The sequence below is a fragment of the Sarcophilus harrisii genome, chromosome 2, assembly GCF_902635505.1.
Source record: "Sarcophilus harrisii chromosome 2, mSarHar1.11, whole genome shotgun sequence".
NCBI lineage: Eukaryota > Metazoa > Chordata > Mammalia > Dasyuromorphia > Dasyuridae > Sarcophilus > Sarcophilus harrisii.
The window spans coordinates 466,544,704-466,565,013 of NC_045427.1; the positions used below are offsets into that span (position 1 = coordinate 466,544,704).

A 20,310-nucleotide genomic window follows, 5' to 3' on the forward strand; every position below is an offset into this window, starting at 1 on the left:
CCCTCCTGTCAGACCTTCCGCCCCCTCCCCCCCCGCCGTCACGTCAGATCCACCGGTCGAAAGTTCTCCTCAGTGCCCCGCGCCTCTCGCTCACTAAATTCAGCCCTATTCTTTCCCACAAGCACTTGTTTAGCACCTACGAGGTGCCGGACGCTGGGAATACCGAAACAAAAGAAACCGGCGCTGGCCTCAGCGAGCTTCCAGTCCTGTTTCGCAGCGTCTCCCCATTCCCTTTCTCTTCCCCCGAGGCCTCCCGCCCTTGGGCTCTGGTCCCCTCAGTCCCCCGGTCTCCTTAGTTTCGGGGCGCCTCGGGTTCCCCTCCTCCCCCCACCCCCAGCCCTCTTCGGTTTCCCGCCCGGCTCCCTCAGGGCCCGCGGCCGCGGCCGGGCCGCTCACCCTCATAGAGGTGCTTGTCTGACTTGTGCTTCTTATGCTTCTTGCCCATGTCGGCCCGGGCCCCGGTGCCCGCCCCCCGCGCCAGGCCCAGGCCGCACCGCTTCCGGCCCGGGGAGCGAAGCCCCGGAGCCGGAGGGAACGAGGGAGGGACGGAGGGAGCGAGCGAAAGAGCGAGCGAGAACGAGGTCGGAGATCCGGAGGGGCCAGCGAGACGACGCGCGGGGAGAGCCAGCTAGCAGGGGCAGAGAGGAAGGGCCCGTTCAGCGCGCCGAGAGTCGGGGCGTCGCGTCACACCGCCCTCTCGCGTCTGGAGGTCGCGCTGCAGCCTGCGCCTCTGTGCAGCGGACAAGCGGGCGCTGCTGGGTATGACTGGGCGGAGGACGGATGGGAAGAGGATGCAGCCCCAGAAGGCAGAAAAACTCAGGGAAAAAAGAGGCAGCGAGAGAGAGACACACACACAGAGACACACAGAGACAGAGAGAGACACACGCACAGAGACAGAGAGAGACACGCACAGAGACACACAGAGACAGAGACAGAGAGACAGAGACAGAGACAGAGACAGAGAGAGACACACGCACAGAGACAGAGAGACAGAGACAGAGAGAGACACAGAAACAGAGAGAGAGACAGAGAGACACACAAAGACAGAGAGACAGAGACAGAGAGAGAGAGACACACAGAGAGACAGAGAGACAGAGACAGAGAGAGACACACACAGAAACAGAGAGACAGAGACAGAGAGACACACAAAGACAGAGAGACAGAGACAGAGAGAGACACACGCACAGAGACAGAGAGACAGAGACAGAGAGAGACACACGCACAGAGACAGAGAGACAGAGACAGAGAGAGACACAGAAACAGAGAGAGAGAGAGACAGAGAGACACACAAAGACAGAGAGACAGAGACAGAGAGAGACACACAGAGAGACAGAGAGAGACACACGCACAGAGACAGAGAGACACGCGGAGAGAGACTCACTCGGTGAACTCCATCTCATTAAGTAGTCTGCAGCTCTGAATGGGTACGGCCCAGGCTCCCGCCTCGTGCCCACGACGGTGCGAGGCCCCGGGCCCCCAGGCCGCCCTCCGAGCCCCGGCGCTTCGCGATGGTCGCACATCTGCCTGGGCAGAGGGAGGGGCCTCGGGGGCAGTCCCTGACCGCGGCGCGCTGCGCTTCCTCTGTGCCCCGGCGGAGGGTCCAAGAAGGGGACAGAGTGGGCGGGACCACGCGAACTGTATACAGACAAGTTAGATTCAGCACAAACGGGAGGTGATCAACAAAGGGGGCCCCAAACAACGGCACAACAAAAACGCAAATGAAACCCTCTGAAGCAGGGGGAAAGCCCTGGGAAACAAGTGTCCTTCCTGTTCATAGGTACCTCCTGTGGCCAAATCTGCCGGATTTCCGAAGCTTATCGTTGTCACCGGTGTCTCAGGGGATCATCGTTAGCTCTGGAAAGGGCCTTAGAGATTTTCTAGTCAAGTCTCCTATTTTACTGATGAGGGCCCCGAGGCCCAGCAAAGGGAAATTATTTGCCCGCTGCTTAGGGGCCGGGCCGAATCCTGGTGTCCTGGACGCTTTGCGCCGGCTCTGTCACTTCTGCCCAATACCGACTCTTACTATCGTTCGTGCAATTCAGACTGAGCTCCTTATGCTACTTGCCTCTTTCATCCCCATCTCTCCGGAGCCCATCTTAATTTTGAAGACAGAAAAACCAGTGCCGGAGAAGTGAACATATCTGCGCAGGGCCCTACAGTAAAAGAAGCCTCTAGGCGGCGTAGTGTGTAGGACGCGGGCTCCGGAATCGGGAAGGCCCGACTTGCAATTCTGCTCCACTCTTATTAGTTGTGTGACCCTGGGCGCGGCATGCAGACTTAGTTTCCTCATCTGTAAAATGGGAATGCAATCCCTGCTTTGCAGAATCAAGTGAGATGACCTATGTAAAGGGTCTTGCACGCTTCAAAGTACTTGATATTATTAGAAGTAGAACTCGGCTCTCCCGATACTCAGACCAATGCCCTTTCTGCTTAGATCCCGCAACCTGAAAAATGCTCTGATTTATATTTTTTCCTATATTCGTATTGTTCTGCTTATCGTTGAGAATGCTGCTCCTCTTTCTGCTTTTATTGATTAATTACACATATATAGCGCTTCTCGGTCCAGCGCGAAAACAACCCCACGGAGTAAGCAGGGAGGGAATTATTACCCTCATTTTTCAGCCAAGGAAGCTCAGACACAGACAAGTGAAATGGTTAGTACGAGATTACATAGTGAGTTTTAATGGCAATGTTGTCAGCGTACAGAATGACCAAATTATGGTGGTGGTCTCTCTTTTTTTTTGGTGGTGGTGGTGTTTTTTTAACTCTAGGTTTCAGAGAAGCTGGGGTCTGTGGAGCTGGTCTAAAGGAATTGTCACCAATATTACCAGCCTGTCCTTGGCTCTGGTAAAAAAAGGATACAGGAGAAAATTATTGTGGGGTAGCATGTCCTTCAGCTATGTTTCCATAGCAACCTGGAGATGTAACCCAGGAGGAGCATTTGGGTTCAGGAAAAGAGGCCTCTGTTTGTTGGCTTTTATAGAAAAGAAGGGGAAAAAATCAGATGGAATCTTGTTCTCGTCTTCTTCATTAATTACTCACTGAAGAAATTCATAAGGGAAAATATTTTCCAGAAGGCTTATATATTTGGGGGTTAGTATTTCTCAGGCTTACGTACATGTTTCTTGGGATTCCATGGATAGGAAGGAGAAGAATATGAGTAGCTGCAAGGTAGTTGAAAACCAGAACCTGGAGATGGGATTGGGGGAGCAGATAGTGTGTTAGTTGAAGAGCAGGTTGGGGATGGTCATCCCAAAGGAAGGGACAGATACTCCTCAGAGAGGAATATAAAGTAGATTTTATCAGGTTCCAATAATTGTTTTTCTCTATTTTACCACATAATACTGAAAGATATTTCACCAGAACCAAAGTTATCTATAAACCTGCAGTAGGCTACCATTTTTGCTTTGTGGAGAAGATCCAAAGCCATAATTGTTCTTCACACTTCTGAAGGGAGTAGTCCATTAGCTGAGTGGATACTGGAGTCTGGAATGGCCCTACTTTATAATTATAAAGTTGGCAAAGTTTATCCTTGACATTTATCCCAGAAGGGTAAGCTTCCCCCTTCCCTATGCCTCAGGGCTATTGTGTTATCAAGGTACTTCCTATCATGAATTTAAATGATCTCATTAATTAATTTACACTGAGGCCTTAGGGATTTTGTATAACCTTTCCTAGGGATACTTGTATTTCATAGGATCATGTACCTAAAGCTAGAATGGATCTTCCAGGTCATCTAGTTCAGCACTGATTTTTACAAATGAGGGAACTGAATCCCAGAGAAGTAGACAGTTTGCTTAAAGTCACTCTGGATTTTAGATTTTAGGTACTGTGATTTCAAGACTTTAGTACTCTTTCTACAGGGCCACACTGTCTCTCCCAGGAGGGTAATGCCAAAGAAATGAATTTTGAATATCAGAACTTCAGGTATTATGGTACCCAGAATGGGGGAGAGGGTAGGATATATGGGATCAGGAATAATCCTCCCAGAATTTCTCAAATACCATGTTTGGTAATTATCTAATGTAGACATTGTCCTTGGTTTGGGAATAATTAATTTTTTTTTGGTTTGGCTAATGGTCCCCAGTTAAATTTTATTTTATTTTCAGTTCCAAATTTCCTCCCTCTCCTTCTCCCACCCTTAGGTAAGAAAAACAAAGCCCATTACAAGTGAAATTCTCTTTATTAGCCATGTTGAAAGGAAGGAAGAAAGAAAGAAGCAAGGAAAAAGAAAAAAAGAAGGTAAAGAGGAAAGTAAGAAAAGGAGGGAAAGAAAGAAGGGAAGAAGAAAGAAAGAAAGGAAAGAAGGAAGACAGGAAAAAGAAGAAAGTAGGGAAGGAGAAAAGGAGAGGAAGGAAAAGAAAATAAATTTCAATTTGCACTCTGAGTATATAATTTCTCTGTTTGGAAGTTGATCGTATGTTTCGTCATGGGTCTTTTGAAATTATGATAGGTCATTTTGTTGATCAGAATTATTAAGTCTTTCAGAGTTGATCTTAAGATATTGTTATTGTACAAACCATTCTTTTGGTTCCACTTACTCTATTTTGCATCTGTTTATTCAATTCTTCTTTTTTGGAAACCATCACCTTTATCATTTCTTTTAACAGGACAGTATTCCATCATTCTTATGCCAAAACTTGGTCAGCTATTCATGTGGGGATAATTGAAGGAGAAGGAACCAATGACCTTTTTCTTGTGTGGAGTCTCTGCAGGTGTTCATAAAAGAGAAAGTTATAATCTATCCTCCACACAGCTGCTAACCTGACATTCCTAAAACACAGCTCTGACCATGTTCCTTATCAAGTCAGTAAACTCTGGTGGCTCCCTAATGCTTCTAGAATAAAACAGAAATTCCTGTTTGTTATTTAAAGCCCTTTAGAATCTATCTCCAACTTATCTTTCCAGGTATTGTATTTTACTATATTATTGTATTAATATACATACTCTTTGACTTTCAGCTAACCTCAACTATTTTCTATTCCTCCTATAAAGGGATGGGTCAGGTAATTGTTTAACAATTGGCATTCTGAAAAAAAATGCAGGACGCACTTTTAAGTTCAATCTACACCATCAACCTTTTCTCCATTCCTTTCTTAAATCTGGGCAATACAAAAAGTAATAAATCGGGTCTTGATTTGTAGTGATTTCTGATATATAAATGCTTGCACCGAAAATGTAATAATCAGTTACAGACTCTAGCATATCCCTGTAAGAAATTTCATTTCCCTTGTGTCCTTGTACAGATTATCACCTGTGTCTGAATGCATTCCCTCCTCACCTCTACTTTTTACAATTCCCAGATTCCTTATGAAGGACTCTCTTCAGGAGACCTTTATTAATCTCCTAGCTATTAGTATCTCATTTATTTATTTTGTATATACTTAGATATGTATAGGTTCTTTGTCTAGATGGCATATTAATTCCTTGGAGCAAGGATGATTTCATTGGGCCAATGTATCCCAGGGCCTACTTGAATAAGTTCTTGTTGCTTGCTGGGATTCTTAGCTGTTAGAGGCCTCTTATAGGCAGTTTGGTGAAACTACGGACCCTTTTACTGAATAATGTTTTTAAAAACATAAGATAAAATATATAATTTTACAAAGGAAACCAATTATACTAAAATACAGTTATCAAAATATTTTAAAATGTTTAACATAAAAATATTTTAAAAGTCCAAGAACCCAAGGTTAAGAAACCTTGAGCTATATGGAACAGGTGGATCCCTCTAATTTCTTTAGTGGGATTATAAAATCTTTTGGTTTCATAGCTCTAGAGCTGGGGACAATTCAGTTAAATTCCCTCATTGAAAAAATGTGTAACATATGGAGATTAAAGGACTTATTTAAGTACACACAGGTACTAAGTGGCAGAAGTGAAATTTGAATCCAAGTCTAGTATGTGTTCAATTCTTAGTAAGGAGGTAATAAGAAGGTCTGATGTTTTCAGAGCTTGATGAGAGTTTGGATTGGTGGGCAGGAGTGCTGGGTTCTAGTATCTGCTTTGCCACTATTTTACCGTGTAACTTTGGGAGAGCCACCTTGCCCCTCATTGAGTGAAAGAGAAAGCATTTGGACAAGATGATCTCTAAGGACTCTTTGAATATTAAATCCTAAAGCTGTCAAACTCAAAAACAGACTCCTGTGAGCCCCAGAGTGATACAGAAAACCACAAATTAACATTATCTACAGTGTGTTATATTTTTATTTATTTCATTAAATATTGCGCAATTCCACTTTAATCTGGTTTACCTGCAATTGGGAGTTTAGTAGACATTGATGAGTTTGACCACCTTTGCCCTAATTCCAGTGATTTCTCTGTTTTCTGGGTTGCAGGATGTTGGGGACTGGCCATGTATCTAGAAGATATGCAAGTGCTAGAATAGAGACAGCACAAAAAAAGATTAGGCCACTTGGTGGTGTGATACGCTCAGGGAAAGTCTCTGTGACATGCTCAGCACAGTCCTGTCAGTGATACTTAGATGGGAAGCCAAGATGCCAAGTTGGTCTAACAAAGTAAAGAGAGTCTCTAACCCCATGATATTGTGCATTTGTTTGTTTGTTTGAACAAATGGAGCGGAAGGCAAAGGAACACAAATACTGCATCCTTTCATGTCTTAGACTAGGTCATTCTCTGTCCATTGGGACTGTGATTTCCTACATAAGAAAGAGCTGCTGCCCAGGATGTTTGGGCATCCATCCCATTAAGCTAGTTCCTGGTTCTCTGACATGGAACATGAGGTGTGGATGCTCCTATAGAAGGAAATAAGGAAATAGCATGGGAGCTTGAACAATGCTCTTTTCCCATTCCAGTCTAACGAGAAAGCAGAAGACATCCACTCATGAGAGTTAGGATACAAAATTCCATTCATCTATACTATATATTATGTCTCTCAAAAAGTTTTCATATCCAGATTTTTGTTCCATCTTCACACACCCCATCCCAGGTACAAAGGGAAGAGGTTATGATCCCCATTTGACAAACAAAACTAATGAGTTTCCAAAAGATGAAATAATTGGCCCAAGATCACCAGAATCAAATGCCAGGATTAGAAACAAAGTTTAAGAAAAGTACATTCTGTGTGTTTTCATTGTTGAGTTGTTTTCAGTTCACATCTAACTCTTTGTGCCTCCTTTTGAGGTTTTTTGTTTTTTGTTTTGTTTTTTTTTTTTTTTTTTTAGGCAAACATACTTGAGTGGTTTGCCATTTCCATCTCTAGCTCATTTTACAAATAAAGAAACTGAGACAAATAGAGTCATATAACTAGTAAATGTCTGAGTCTGGATTTGAATTCAGGAAGATGAATCCTAGGTTGGGCACTCTATCCACTGCACCATTTGTGTGCTAGGAGTTATGCTAATCACTTGGTTAGACAACAAAAGACAAGAACAGTTCACCTCCTCAAGCAATGTTCATTCTAACAGGGGAGACTATATAGGTACATACAAGACATATGGAAAATAGATGAAAAGTAAGCTGTAAGGGGAAGGCACTAGTGGTTCAGTGGACTGAGAAAAGACTGCTATGGAGGTTTAGATTTGGGCTGAGTCATGAAGGACCAGGGAAACCAGGAGGTAAGGGAGCAGCCTGTTCAAATTGAAGAGACTGGAGATGAATTGCTATTGTTTGAGAAATGGCAAATGGGTCCATGTGGCTGTATCATAAAGTATGTGAAAGGAGGTGGAGTGGAGTGAAGGTGAAAGGAAGAAAACACCTTATACAGCTCTTATGTGCCAGGCACTGTGTTGAGTGCTTTACAAATGTGATCTCATTTGATCTTCATAACAACCCTGTGAGGTAATTGCTGCTATTGTCCCTCATATTACAATTGAGGAAGCTGGGGCAGAGATTAAGTGACTTCCTGTGGTCACATAGTCTCTGGTGCTGGATGTACATTCAGTCCAGACCCAGCTTCTCTTTATAGTATTATCTAGTTACTAGAGGAGTAAATTATAATATAATTAGAATAATCAGAAGGGGTCAGGTTTTAAGGAAGTTAAATTCCAAATAGAACACTTTATATTTGAGAGGTAATATGGTCATACTCATACTTTAGAAAAGTCATGGAGAGGAGAAATTATCTAGGAAAAGGCGATCACCACTGTCAAAGGCAGCAGAGGTAAAAAAAAAGATGAGGATTGAGAAAATGAGGATTGTCAATTAAAATGCCATTGTAAACTTTGGAAAGGCCATTTTCAGTGAAATGATGGGATTGGAAGCCAGATTGTAGAGAGCTTAGAAGAAGCTGAGGACAGAAGAAATGGAGTCACTGAATGGATAGATTTCAGAAGAAGTTTGGCCATGAAGGGGAGGAGAGATTATAGGATGATAGCTGTGAGAATGGTAAGAGCAAAATGTTTTTTTGGTGTTTTTTGTTTTTGAAGATTGGAGAGACAAGTATGTTTGTAGCCAGCAGGGAAGGAGCCATTAAATTGAGAGAAACTGAACTTTAAAAAAGAAGAATGATAGTGGGGCTCTGTTGGAAGATTGGGAGAAGATGGTATTGAGGGTACCTGTAGAGAGGGTTAGTCTTGGCAAGGAGAAGCAAGGACCATCTTTTCATCTGAGTTCAAATGAAGGAGGAGATGGTAGGTCTGGATGATGCGAGATGAGGAAAGAAGGGTCATCTCTTGGCCAATGATCATAATTTTCCTTTCCCAAAGCTGTATTTGAATGGTAGGAACTTAATGGAGTAGGATATATTAATTGAGAGCGGACACCCCTTCAGCAGAAGGCCCTACCTACAATGTTAATGTAAATACAAAAGGTAGTGGTATTGTATAAAAATCCTTTTTGTGGAGTCAAAGTCAAATCCTGACTTACTAGTTGTAGAGGGCTGAAACTCTGAAAAAGTGTACTTGAATCTGAAAGGCTAATTACCTATTCAATGTGAGATAATGGTTCTATATACATATATTTAGATGAGATGGTGATGTGATGGCTGTCTTCACCATTTGTGCTTGCTGAATGTGTGGTGGTGAGGTAATCATAGGCAAGGATTGGAGGGATAAGGGAGAGAGGTCAGAGTTGTTCTGCCACAGGACGAGGAGGAGACTTCAGGCACTGGACTCTAAAGTCCAGGACTCATCTTTGGCAAGCCACATGGCAACTTGCCTGCCTCCTTCACTTCTTCCCCTAAAGACCAAGGACTTTGATTGATCTTGACTCTGACTGATCCTGAGGCCTTCCAGAAAGCTAGCCCAGACATTATAACTACCTATGGCTACAGGAAAATTATTTACCTCTCTGAACTTTGATTTTCTCATTTTAAAGACAAAATAGTTGGACTTGATTATCTCTAATGGGCTTTTCAGCTCCAAATTCTATGAAACTCAATTTTATTGGTTTTCATTGGTGATATGGATGGAGTGGGAAAACAAATGGTATTATAGACTTGTGATAGAGAGGGCCATCTGCATCCAGGGAGAGGCCCATGGGGACTGAATGTACCTCTCACACCATAGTATTTTCACCTTTTTTGTTGTTGCTGTTGTTTGCTTTTTTCTCAAATTTTTTTCCTTTTTGATCTATTTTTCTTGTGCAGCATGAAAATGTGGAAATATTTTAGAAGAGCTGCACATGTTTAACCTATATTGAATTACTTGCTGTCCAGGGAAGGGAGAAGAGGAGGGAGGAGGTAAAATATGACACACAAGATTTTTCAAGGGAGAATGTTGAAAACTATCTCTGCATGTATTTTGAAAAATAAAAAGCTATTATAAAAATAAAAAACCCACAAATGATATTTAGAAAATCTCCTTTTCTTTTCTATTCTCCTAGTAGCCTTTTGAGAAGTCAGCATATAAGGATGATTTCCCCTATACATTTTTTCCTCAAAGTCTTATACTTGGATTCAAAAGATCAGTGTCACAAATATGAGATTGGCAGATTATTGTAAAGAAGAGTTCCCAGTGAATATTTGATTATTTTAATGGATTGTAAGCTCAATATTGGGGCAGCTAGATAGCATAGTGGATAGAGTAATGATTGTGGAGTCAGGAGGACCTGAGTTCAAATTCAGCCTCTGATACTTAGTATCCATGTGCCTTTGGGTAAATCACTTACCCCTGTTTGCCTTAGTTTCCTCATCTATAAAATGAGCTGGAGAAGGAAATGGCAAATCTCTCCAGTTTCTTTGCCAAGAAAACCCCAAATGGAATGACAAAGAATCAGACGTGACTGATTGACTAAACAAAGATCAATATAAATCAATAGTGTTACAGGGGAGTAAAAAAAATCACTACCAATAGGTTTACCCTAAAAGAGGCAATGTGTCTAGATCAATGGGAGTAGAATCTTTGGCATACCTCTATCACCCTGTAGGCTGCCAACCACTGAGTCTATGTTTAAACCTGAGTGTATATTAATGTCCCAAAGTCTTATAAAAAAAATCACAAAAAAAATCTCCCCATTAAAACTAATAAATATGTCTTCTAGTGCTAGGGGTTGGTTCTGTATAGTTAGGAGGGCCAAATGCTAACTGCAAAGAGCACTTTTTCAGTGTCTGCAAAGGACCAAAGAAAAGAAGGTAAAAAATGCTGCTTTGGAAAATTTGGTGTCTAGCAGATATAATGGAGCTGTTGGATATTTCTTTGATTCTGGAATCATAGAACTCTGATACCTTTGAATCTTGGAATCTAGTCTTAGAGTCATAGATATTCAGAGTAGGGAAGGGCCTTCTAGGTCATCTAGTTTAACTTTCTATCCAGGACAGAAAAATCCCCTTTTCAACATCCCTGCCAGTATTTCCCTCTGCCCCTTCTCAAAAACATCCTATGATGGGTACCCCATGATTTATCAAACGGCCTATTCCATTATTGTAAGCTCAAGTTATGGGAAAACTAGATAGCATAGTGAATAGAATGCTAAGCCTCAAGTTAGGAAGACCTGGGTTCAAATCCAATGTCAGAGGCTAGCTATGTGACCCTGGGTAAGTTACTTAACCCTATTTGCCAGTTTCCTCATATGTCAAATGAGCTGGAGAAGAAAATGGCAAACCACTCCAGTATCTTTTCCAAGAAAACCCCAAATGGGGTCATGAAGAATTGGATATGACTAAAACAACTGAACAACAACAAAACTCAAAATACTCTGGAGTCCTTCATTACATCTACCTGACATATGCCTCTTTCTCATTACTATTCATTGGTCCTTAGTTCTGGTAAACAGATCTTGTCTGTTTTTTTTTTTTTTCTTTTGTCTTCCTTTTTAGAATACAGTTACCTCTTCCACATATGGAAAGTTAGGAGTTCAGCATTTCCTTGATCTGGAAAAGCTGTATAATTTTTTTTGACCCTCCATTTGTACCAGAGAAGAAATTTGATTTTTTTCTTTTTCTTTTATGGAATATTTATAGCACTTTGTTATAAAATTTGGATGAAGTATTTGGTCATAGGTTATATATGTCTATGTTAAGTAAAAATACTATATGTAAGAGAAATTAAAAAATACAAAATACTACAGTAATTTCATATGCTGACCTACAATATATTGAAACTGGGATAGGGGGAATTGCAATGTAGAATGGATAACTGTGTAGCATTCTAAATGTCTTGTGGTCTGGCTTAAGAAAAACCCAAGGAGCAGGAGGGAAAAGACTCTGAAAGCACCTCACCCATATTCTATGCAAGTAGATGAGCCCCCTTTCCCCTTTCTAGACTCTTGGTCAGTTCCACAAAGGAAGATAGTGGCCATCGTTGCTTTGCCTTATTATTATTATTTCTCAAATCTCTTTACTTAGATGCTTATTCTTTGTGTCACTGGTGGTTAGCATTGTTGAATGTGCAGAAGAGAATGGGGGTGGGGGATGAGGGGAGTTCCAAAAGAGCAAATCATCAGAGTGAGGATCCAGTGGAACAGGATGAGGGAGGTGTGAGAGGATGCCAGGCTTTTGTGATCAGCTTGTTGACATTGCTCTTTGCCTCCTGCAGATTATTCACTGTTCACTTACAATTCTTGGCTCCATAAACATTCTGTTTTCAGCCACCTATTTCTCCCTCCCTTTCCTGAGAGAGGATGAAATAACCTGCAGAGAGCAGGCTGAATGAACAATGCAAATGCATCAAATGTAGCTGTTCAGAAAACCCCTTAGCAGGCAAGTATGTTACACTGTTATCTTCATCCAGTGTAGTTATCAGCCTTTTGAATTATTGTGCTTAATATACACAGGCATTTCCTTTAGGCTGTTTCTAATTCTTCATCTATGATATGTAATATTGAAAAACTTCCCAGGAATTCACTGGACTGTCCCCTAGGATGCCAGAAAAGAGGGCCAAGTATCTGGGGGCTCAGGCTTCTGTTTCTTTCTCCTCTGAAATTTCCAATAGGACAGGGCCCCTCCTAAGCTCTTTAGTACATAGCCATTATTATGTTGGGGAGTCTCTTTCTGGTATAAGGAATGCTGTTCTCTTGAATGCTTTCATCTTGGTGAGTTGTTAGTTTCCTTCTAGATTTTTTGTCTCTTTTTCTAATAAGTTTGGTTATTCTTTCTTTCTTTTTTAACCCAACTCAAGTAAAACCTGCTTTGTGAAACCTCTCATGATTCCCCTGGCTAAAAATGATCTCTACTTGATTTCTTATAGCACCTCTCTTTTGTCTTTATCACATTCCACCCTCTTTTTCCATTTATGACCCAGTTTCACCTTAGAAATTTTTATGCAGGTACATAAATATATAAAATAGTATGCAAACCAAACATTTACTATAATAAATCATCATTTCCCAACCACCACATTCAGTTATGAGATCCATATGGGGTTGTGACCATAGAAGTTTTGCTCCATCACCTAGATCATTTGTGAGTATGCCACTTGTATTTTTTTTTTTTTTATTATAAACAGTTTGAAGCACAGGGACGGTATTATTTTTCATCTTTGCCTCCCTATTGCTTAGCATAGTACTTTGTATATAGTAGGCTCTTTATGTTTGTTAAATTGAATTGAATTTTAATATATACCTAGTATTTTAACATTACTCAGGCCTAATTTCAAATTCTTCCTAGGTCTTTCACTGACTTGATTTGTGACTTTGGGAATGTAATTTCACTTTTTTCACTGTTTCCTCATCTATAAAGTTAGGGAATTGGACTTGACTTCCAAAATCCTATGGTTTATGATATAGTTATTGGAGAAAATGCAGTTGTTTAAGTGTATTTGAAAAAAAATTCTGTCAATTTTTATTAATGGTCAAAATGGACAAAACTTCATAAATTAGTTAAATTTGAAATAAAATTGCTAGTTCCTTTGGGTACTTTCATGTGAATGAGTATGAATTTGTTTTAATCTCTCCCTTGGGGATTAGAGCATCATAGAACTTTGCTACACAAATATATGTTGATGGACAAATGAAGGATTTAATTTAAGTGTATATTTGGCAAAATTCTTATGCTTATGCAGTGTCGAGGCTCTAGATTCATTGTCTCAAACTACACAGATTAACAGGTCAGCTCTCTAGAATGTGACTGACTACAACCTCATTTTGGGCTCAATAGGGATTGTATGTGGTCTTCCAATGCTATTATTCACAAACATCTATCTGATATGTTTCCTCAATATCAGTCTACTACTATTTCTCCCAAATATCTAACCAATAAACATCAATTAGCTTTTTAAAAGGCATATTTACTGAGAAAATACAGTAAGAACTCAAGTGCAATGATATTCCAAACTGGAAACACACTTCAGTTTAGCAACCAATTAAAAGATATATCACCACAAAGTCATCTGAGAGGACACAGTGAGAGAATACCTAAACGTGTTTAGAAGTTGAGAGGGAAAGGGCCTGTCCCTATCATGCATTTCTGGAAGCAGTCTTGCTAAGGTTCCATAAATGTTAGTCAGTAGAATCTATATTGCACATGGAATAAGGCCTTGGCCATCTTGGTCTATTTACCCGTTACTATCACATCACTTTTGGCCCAGCTAGCATTAGCCCTTCACAAAGTTGTGTTTGTGTTTATAGGGGATTCACACCTCCATTAAAATATGAAATCTGGTTATTTATAATCCACTGTGGTCTAGTTGCTATTATTAATTTCTGTGCTAACAGAAACCTGGGTAAATAAAAGCAGCTAGAACAGAAAAAAGAAATGAATCAATCTTAGAAACATTTCCAGCCACTATTCCCCAAATGAGTGAATGCTCTTGCTCTTCTTCTTTAACAGGATGCAGAGGAGAAGAATTCTTCTACAGGCAAAGCCTTGCTAGCCTTAATCAACTGGTGTGTACAGTTCTTGGTCATTATTTCATCCCCTGAGTTGCAGCTTCTGTATGTCATTTGGCAAGAGCAGGTAGTTTCTTTGGCTCTCCTTTCTTGTCTCCCCGAGGTTGGGGCCTATAGTCTGATTTAACCAGTTCCTAGTTTTATCCCTGGGTAAAACATGACTTGGGACTTTTTGCCATCTTTGCTACATGGGCTACTTTCCACTTCCTCCTCTTAGATCTCTGTATCTCCTCACAGTTGGCATATGTCTTCTGGAAATTTAAAGTCTCTGAACTTTGGCTAAAGGTCTTCCTCTTGGGGTTCTATGGCCTTACAAGAAATATAGTCCTAATAGGATAGCCATGTACTTCATACCCTGGAAGGTTAAGCTATTTCCTGTCTAACTCCTATTGGGCTTCACAAAGTTTCAATGTTTTTCCTATGACTTTGACCATTAATAGATAGATGACATGCAAAGATACTTTTTAGAGATCAAATGCCTATTGGTTTTGCTCCTGCTGATCACTCTTATCACTGGGGAAGAGGTTTTCCATTCATGCAGTAAATATACAAGGCCAGCAAAGATTTTTTTTTTCTGTTGGGCTCTTCATTACTCTGTCATTCAGAGAGATGTGGGATTAGTTTTTAAATTGCTCAGATTCTCAGTCATAGGAAAAGCCTTAACATGGATTATCCAAATCTGTACTGAATTTTACATGAACACTGAACAATCATTTGGACTTAAACTTATGAAGGTGTTTTTTTTTTTTAAACCACACACAAAGGTGTTTTTGGAAGACTGATACATCTGCATTTTTTCACTTTCTGAGGCAGAAATGGACCACACAGAATTGCCTATTATTTGGTAGGAAGAAATTTGCTTTTGAAAGTGTGAAATCTGGGTATCCTCCATCCCCCTGGCTCCAGGGTTTTCTTTTCCTGTAGGTGGAGTATATGGCTATTTATATGATTTGAGGGGTGCCAGACTGGACCCCCTGCTCAAATTCTCTTCCCTGCTGACTTGCCAGACATTGTGCATGAAATTCTATCATTAGAGATTTACTATAGGCTATTTTAAAATGCAAATATCCTTTGAAGAGGTTAAGCTATCTGTTATTTATTTCCTTAATACTTCAAAGGACTTGTGATTTCATCAGTGTGGGTTTCATATGCTTATTCTTTCCATCTTTTTCAGAATATAACCCTTCCTTCTCTTTATAGATGATCTTCAGAAATTGCTCTGGCCAAAACAACTAATTTCCAGACTGCCCAGTTTCCCTACTATGAATATTCTTTCTCTTTATTCAACCTCTACTCTACTTCAGGTTCTCCTCACCTTTTGTTTGGACTATTACAATGATCTCATTGGTTTCCATAGCTTAAATTTCTTCCTTCTCTACTCTATCCTCTACACAGCTTCAAATTGATATTCTTCAAATTCATGTCTGATCATGTCAACTGTCTTCCCTACTCAAAAATCCTACAGGGCTCCCTATTATCTTTAGAAGGGAAATAAAAGCCCTCAGCTGGGTGTTTAAAGCTTCCCATACAGGCTTCCACCTATTTTTACAATATTATTTCATACACGTCCTTGTTCAAAACTGACCTACTAAGCACTAGTTTCTTCAATGCGTCCTTATATACCATGAAAACAAGACTCTTCACTATCGTCTGAACTTCTCTGGCTTACCTTAAACTGTGGTGACCAGAACTGAAGTCAACATTCCAGAGGAGAGCTGATGAGGGCAGAAAATAAAAGGCCCATTACCTCCCCATTCTTAGAGTCCAATATTAGACTTAATGAAGCCCAACATTGCCTTAGATATTTTGCTATATCACCTTGCTGACTCATATTGAATTTGCTGTCTGCCCAAAGCCCCAGATCCTTTTGAGGACAATGGCTGTCTAGCCATGCAACTAAACTCTCCATCTTGTAGTGGTAAAAGTAATCACATATCCCTTGCCTACCTTACCAGGTTATTGTGAAGATCAAATGGATAATGCATGTGAAAATGCATTGTAAAACATTGTATAAATACAAGGTTGTAATACTTCTACTTCTTAACCATAATAAGATTAATCAGTTAAAATAACTAAAGATAACAATCAGGCAGTTAGTAGGTAGCTCAGTAGATAGAGTGCTAAGCCTGGAGTCAAAAAGACCTGAGTTCAGTCTAGTTTCACTTACTAGATATGTGACCCTGGACAAGCCATTTAATCCTATTTGCCTCAGTTTTCTCATTTTCTCATCCGTAAAATGATAGGAAATCCATAAAGAAGGAAATGGCAAACCACTCCAATATTCCTGCCAAGAAAACTCCAAATGGGTCATGAAAAGTTGGAGATGTCTGAAATAACTGAAGAGCAACAACAGTGATAATAATCAATATATATATATGAGAAAAGTATACCAAAGAGCTAAGTTACACAGACTTATATAATAGAAGGGTTAATAATGGAAATTTAGCATCAGATTATCACTAATAGAGTTACAGAAAGATTTTCCTTAAGGAACATAAATTTACTGTTCAACACAGATTATGCAAGGAAATAATAGAAACTGTATAATGTAAACTATAAGCTGCAAAAATCAGTACTTTTCGAATAAATAGCAAGATATAACATAAAAGTATATATTAGAAGTTTGCTATCTTTCAGAGCCTAATAGCCTAATATAGATCTTAGTCCCAATAAAATCTTCAAAGTATCCTTGAAAACTCAACAAATAATCTAAAACAAGCATTATTGCAGATAAAACTGTTGCCCACAATCACTTGGAAATAATGGATTCATAAAAATTTAATAGCAATATTTTCTATAGATGTCAGCATGAGAAATATTCATAATCTCTCAACTATATGGAGAGAAAAACTTTCAAAATATAGAGACTTAGAAAAAAACAAAATCAGGCATGAATAGGATGTGGTCCGTCTTCCTACCTTCCTCTCTGTTACTGAATTTTTCCTGAAGATGCTTTTAGTGGAGCTTCAGAATTCAGGTGCAACATTCTGATGCTTTTATTAATAAAAATAATCATAAACTATCATGAAATCAACAAGCATTTATTAAGTGTTTATTATGTGCTGGGCAGGAATACAAAGAAAGGCAAAAAAAAAGGGATTTTTTTTTTACATTCTAAAACAGGAGACTACATGGATATAAGTGCAAACAAAATACAGAATAAATGGAAGGTTATTGCTTGTCCTTCATTCTCAAAGAGGACCATGACATGCAAATGAGTTGATTTAAGTGAGGGAAGCTGTGCAAGGTGATTTGCCTCCCTTTCCCCTCCAGAGCCATTATCTGGGTCTAGTGGCCAGACATAGATCAGGACAACTGGAGATGGCCCTGGATGCAGTAGGAGACCGTGGTTTTTGTAAGGTAAGGTCTTCAATGTGTTTCAGTTTGATTGAGGCAAGGCTAATTCAATGATTAAAGCTTAGAAAGGTGGTCTTTAAGGGAAAAGTCTTTTGTAGGAGTTGGTGTTTGGGTTGAGTCTTAAAGGAGGCTGGGAATTCTAAGAGGTAGAAATGAGGAGGGAGGGAATTCCAGGCCTGGGGAACATGCCAAAACAAAGCTTCAGAGACTGGAGATGGAATGTCATCTTCAAGGAACAATAAGTAAGACAGAGCAAAGCAGTTATTTTATCCATCTGTATAACAGAAGGAAGGAAGAAAGGTAACATGCATTATCAGGCACCCACTATATGTCAGGCACTGTGCTAAGCACTTTACAAATATCATCTCTTGATTCTCACAACAATCCTGTGGAGTAAGTGCTAGTGTTACTCCTATTTTACAATTGCTCAGGGTCACACAGCCAGTAATCATCTTGGGCTCTTGAGGCAGAGAGTTGGTACAGGTGATAATGCCCTGGGCCTCAAGTCAGGAAGAACTGAGTTCAAATCCATTCTCCTATGCTTAATTAGCTGTGTGACCCTAGGAAAATTACTTTATCACTTTAATCTGCTTCAATTTCCTCTATTATAAAATTAAGATAATAATAACAACTGACTCACAGGGTTATAGTGAAGACAGTGAAATAATAATGTAAAGCACTTAGCATATAATAAGTGCTTTATAAATGCTTCTTCTCTTTCTCTCTCCTATAAAAGAATAATAGCTTAAGAGTGACTAATCTCAAGACCATTTCTCTTTGAACTCCATTAAAAAAATGAAAAGAATGAAATGATAATGATGTTGATAATTTGAGAGAGAGAGAGAGAGAGAGAGAGAGACAGAGTAATGTGATCAGACCTAAACTTTAGGAAAATCACTTTAGTGGCTTAATGGAGAATGGATTGGTGGGAGGGAGAGACTTGAGGCAGGTTTATTCCCCCAGCAAGATATTTTAATAGTCCAGGCATAAGGTGAGCCTGAAAGGGGGATATATTCAAGAAATGCTGTAAAGATGAGATTGACTGGTCTTGACAACAGGTTGGATGCATTTGATCATCTCAGTAACTCTGAGAGGTAGGTATTTTATTATTCTCCAGATCATAACTGTTAAGCATGGATATTCTCTAAGACTCTGACTTGTGCCTTCTTTTCCAACTATGTTATTTTGTTTGGTTACTCGTTAGTTCCCATAGATCAAATAGTCTTTTTGAGATGATTCTCAGGTCTATTTATCTAACCCTAAACTTGCATCTCCAATTGTCTATGTATGTTTCAATTTGGATGTCCCAAACTGAAGCCATAACCTTTTCCACTAAATAGTTCCCTTTGCCAACTTTTCTATTATTATTGAGAGTATCACTATCCTCCCAGTCAAGTGGACTTTGAATGTAGATTTTTATTCCTCATTCTCTCACACTGTTTTCTCACCATCTCCAACCAGTTTCCAAGTGCTGTCAGTTCTACCTTTGTAACAACTCTGGCATATTCCCCTTTCTCTTTGTGGATACTGCTATACTTGTTCAGGCCTAGTTTAGGCAAGTGCAGTTGACTATATTATTACACCCTTTATTCCATCAATTCCAGTGTCTCCCTCTTACCTTCAAGATCAAATATACAATTAATGGTCTTATTATAATGCCTGCTGGTTGCTCTCTCTGTCTCAAGTTTTCCCCTCTTCTGGTTTATCCTCCATTCAGGGAGTCAAATTTATATTCCTAAAATGTGAATCTGATCATGGCATTCTGCCAGGGACTCCCTATTACCTCTAGAATCAAATATAAAGTTCTCTGGCTTTTAAAACTCTCTAAAATCTGACTCATACCAACCTTTCTACCTCATTCCTGTCTGTGTAGTCTTGGATCCATGACACTGATTTTGTTGTTCCTTATATATACCCCTACATTGCCTGACCCCAGGGATTTTCACTGCCTGTCTCCCCATTCCTAGAATTCTCTCCCCTTTTCTCTCCCTTTCCTGGTCTCTCTGACTTCTTTCAGGTCCTGCTAAAACTGCAATCTCTCTAAGAAACCTTTCCCAATCCACCTTAATGCTAGTGCTATCCACCAAGATTATCTACAATTTATCCTAGATCCTAAATATCTTGTTTGTATATAGCTGTTTGCATGTTGAGTTTCTTTAGAGCAGATTCTGTCTTTTTCCTTTTCTTTGTATCCTTACTACCTAGCATAATAGCACATAGTAGGTACTTAATAAATACTGATGGACTTGACAGTTTCCAGCCAGACTGGCCTATTTAGCAGTAGCTTACATGTGACATCCCATCTCTTGCCTCCATGCTTTTGTATAGGTTATTCCCCAAACCTGGAACACAATCCCACTTCACCTTTATCTCTTAGAATCTTTAGTATCTTTCAAAGTTCAGTTCAAATGCCAACTCCTTCAAGAAAGCTTTCCCCACAAAATTATCTTGCATTTGTTTTGAAAATATTGTACACATATGTACTGTGTTGTCTGTCCTGAGAGAATATGAACTCCTTGATGTGAGGGCCTGCCTTTGTGTCACCAGAACCTTGCAGAGTGCCCGACCCTTGATAGAAGCTTATTGACTGATTGATTGTCTTTCTCTCACTCCCCTACCCCGGGGGATTTATTGAGTCTATTCTTAGATATTTTCGACAAGAGCAGAGGAAAGGAAATGTATGGTAACAATGTGGAAGGTAGGGACTGCAGGCGGTGGTAGCAAACTAAGGAA

The 20,310-nt window shown here is 40.0% G+C and overlaps 1 protein-coding gene across 2 annotated transcripts in view; it reads right to left on the reverse strand.

Moving 5' to 3' along the window:
* The window catches only part of BRD7 (bromodomain containing 7), a 44,776-nt gene extending 44,162 nt beyond the window's left edge, over positions 1–614 (reverse strand). Inside the window, exon 1 of one of the 2 annotated variants that reach the window (XM_031954469.1) lies at positions 397–612. In XM_031954469.1, the coding sequence (XP_031810329.1) occupies positions 397–445 (49 nt within the window). In that variant the 5' untranslated portion in view covers positions 446–612. Of the gene's footprint in view, positions 1–396 lie in introns of both variants that reach the window. The other variant, XM_031954470.1, reaches the window with a different exon arrangement.
* Positions 615–20,310: the final 19,696 nt, after the last annotated feature.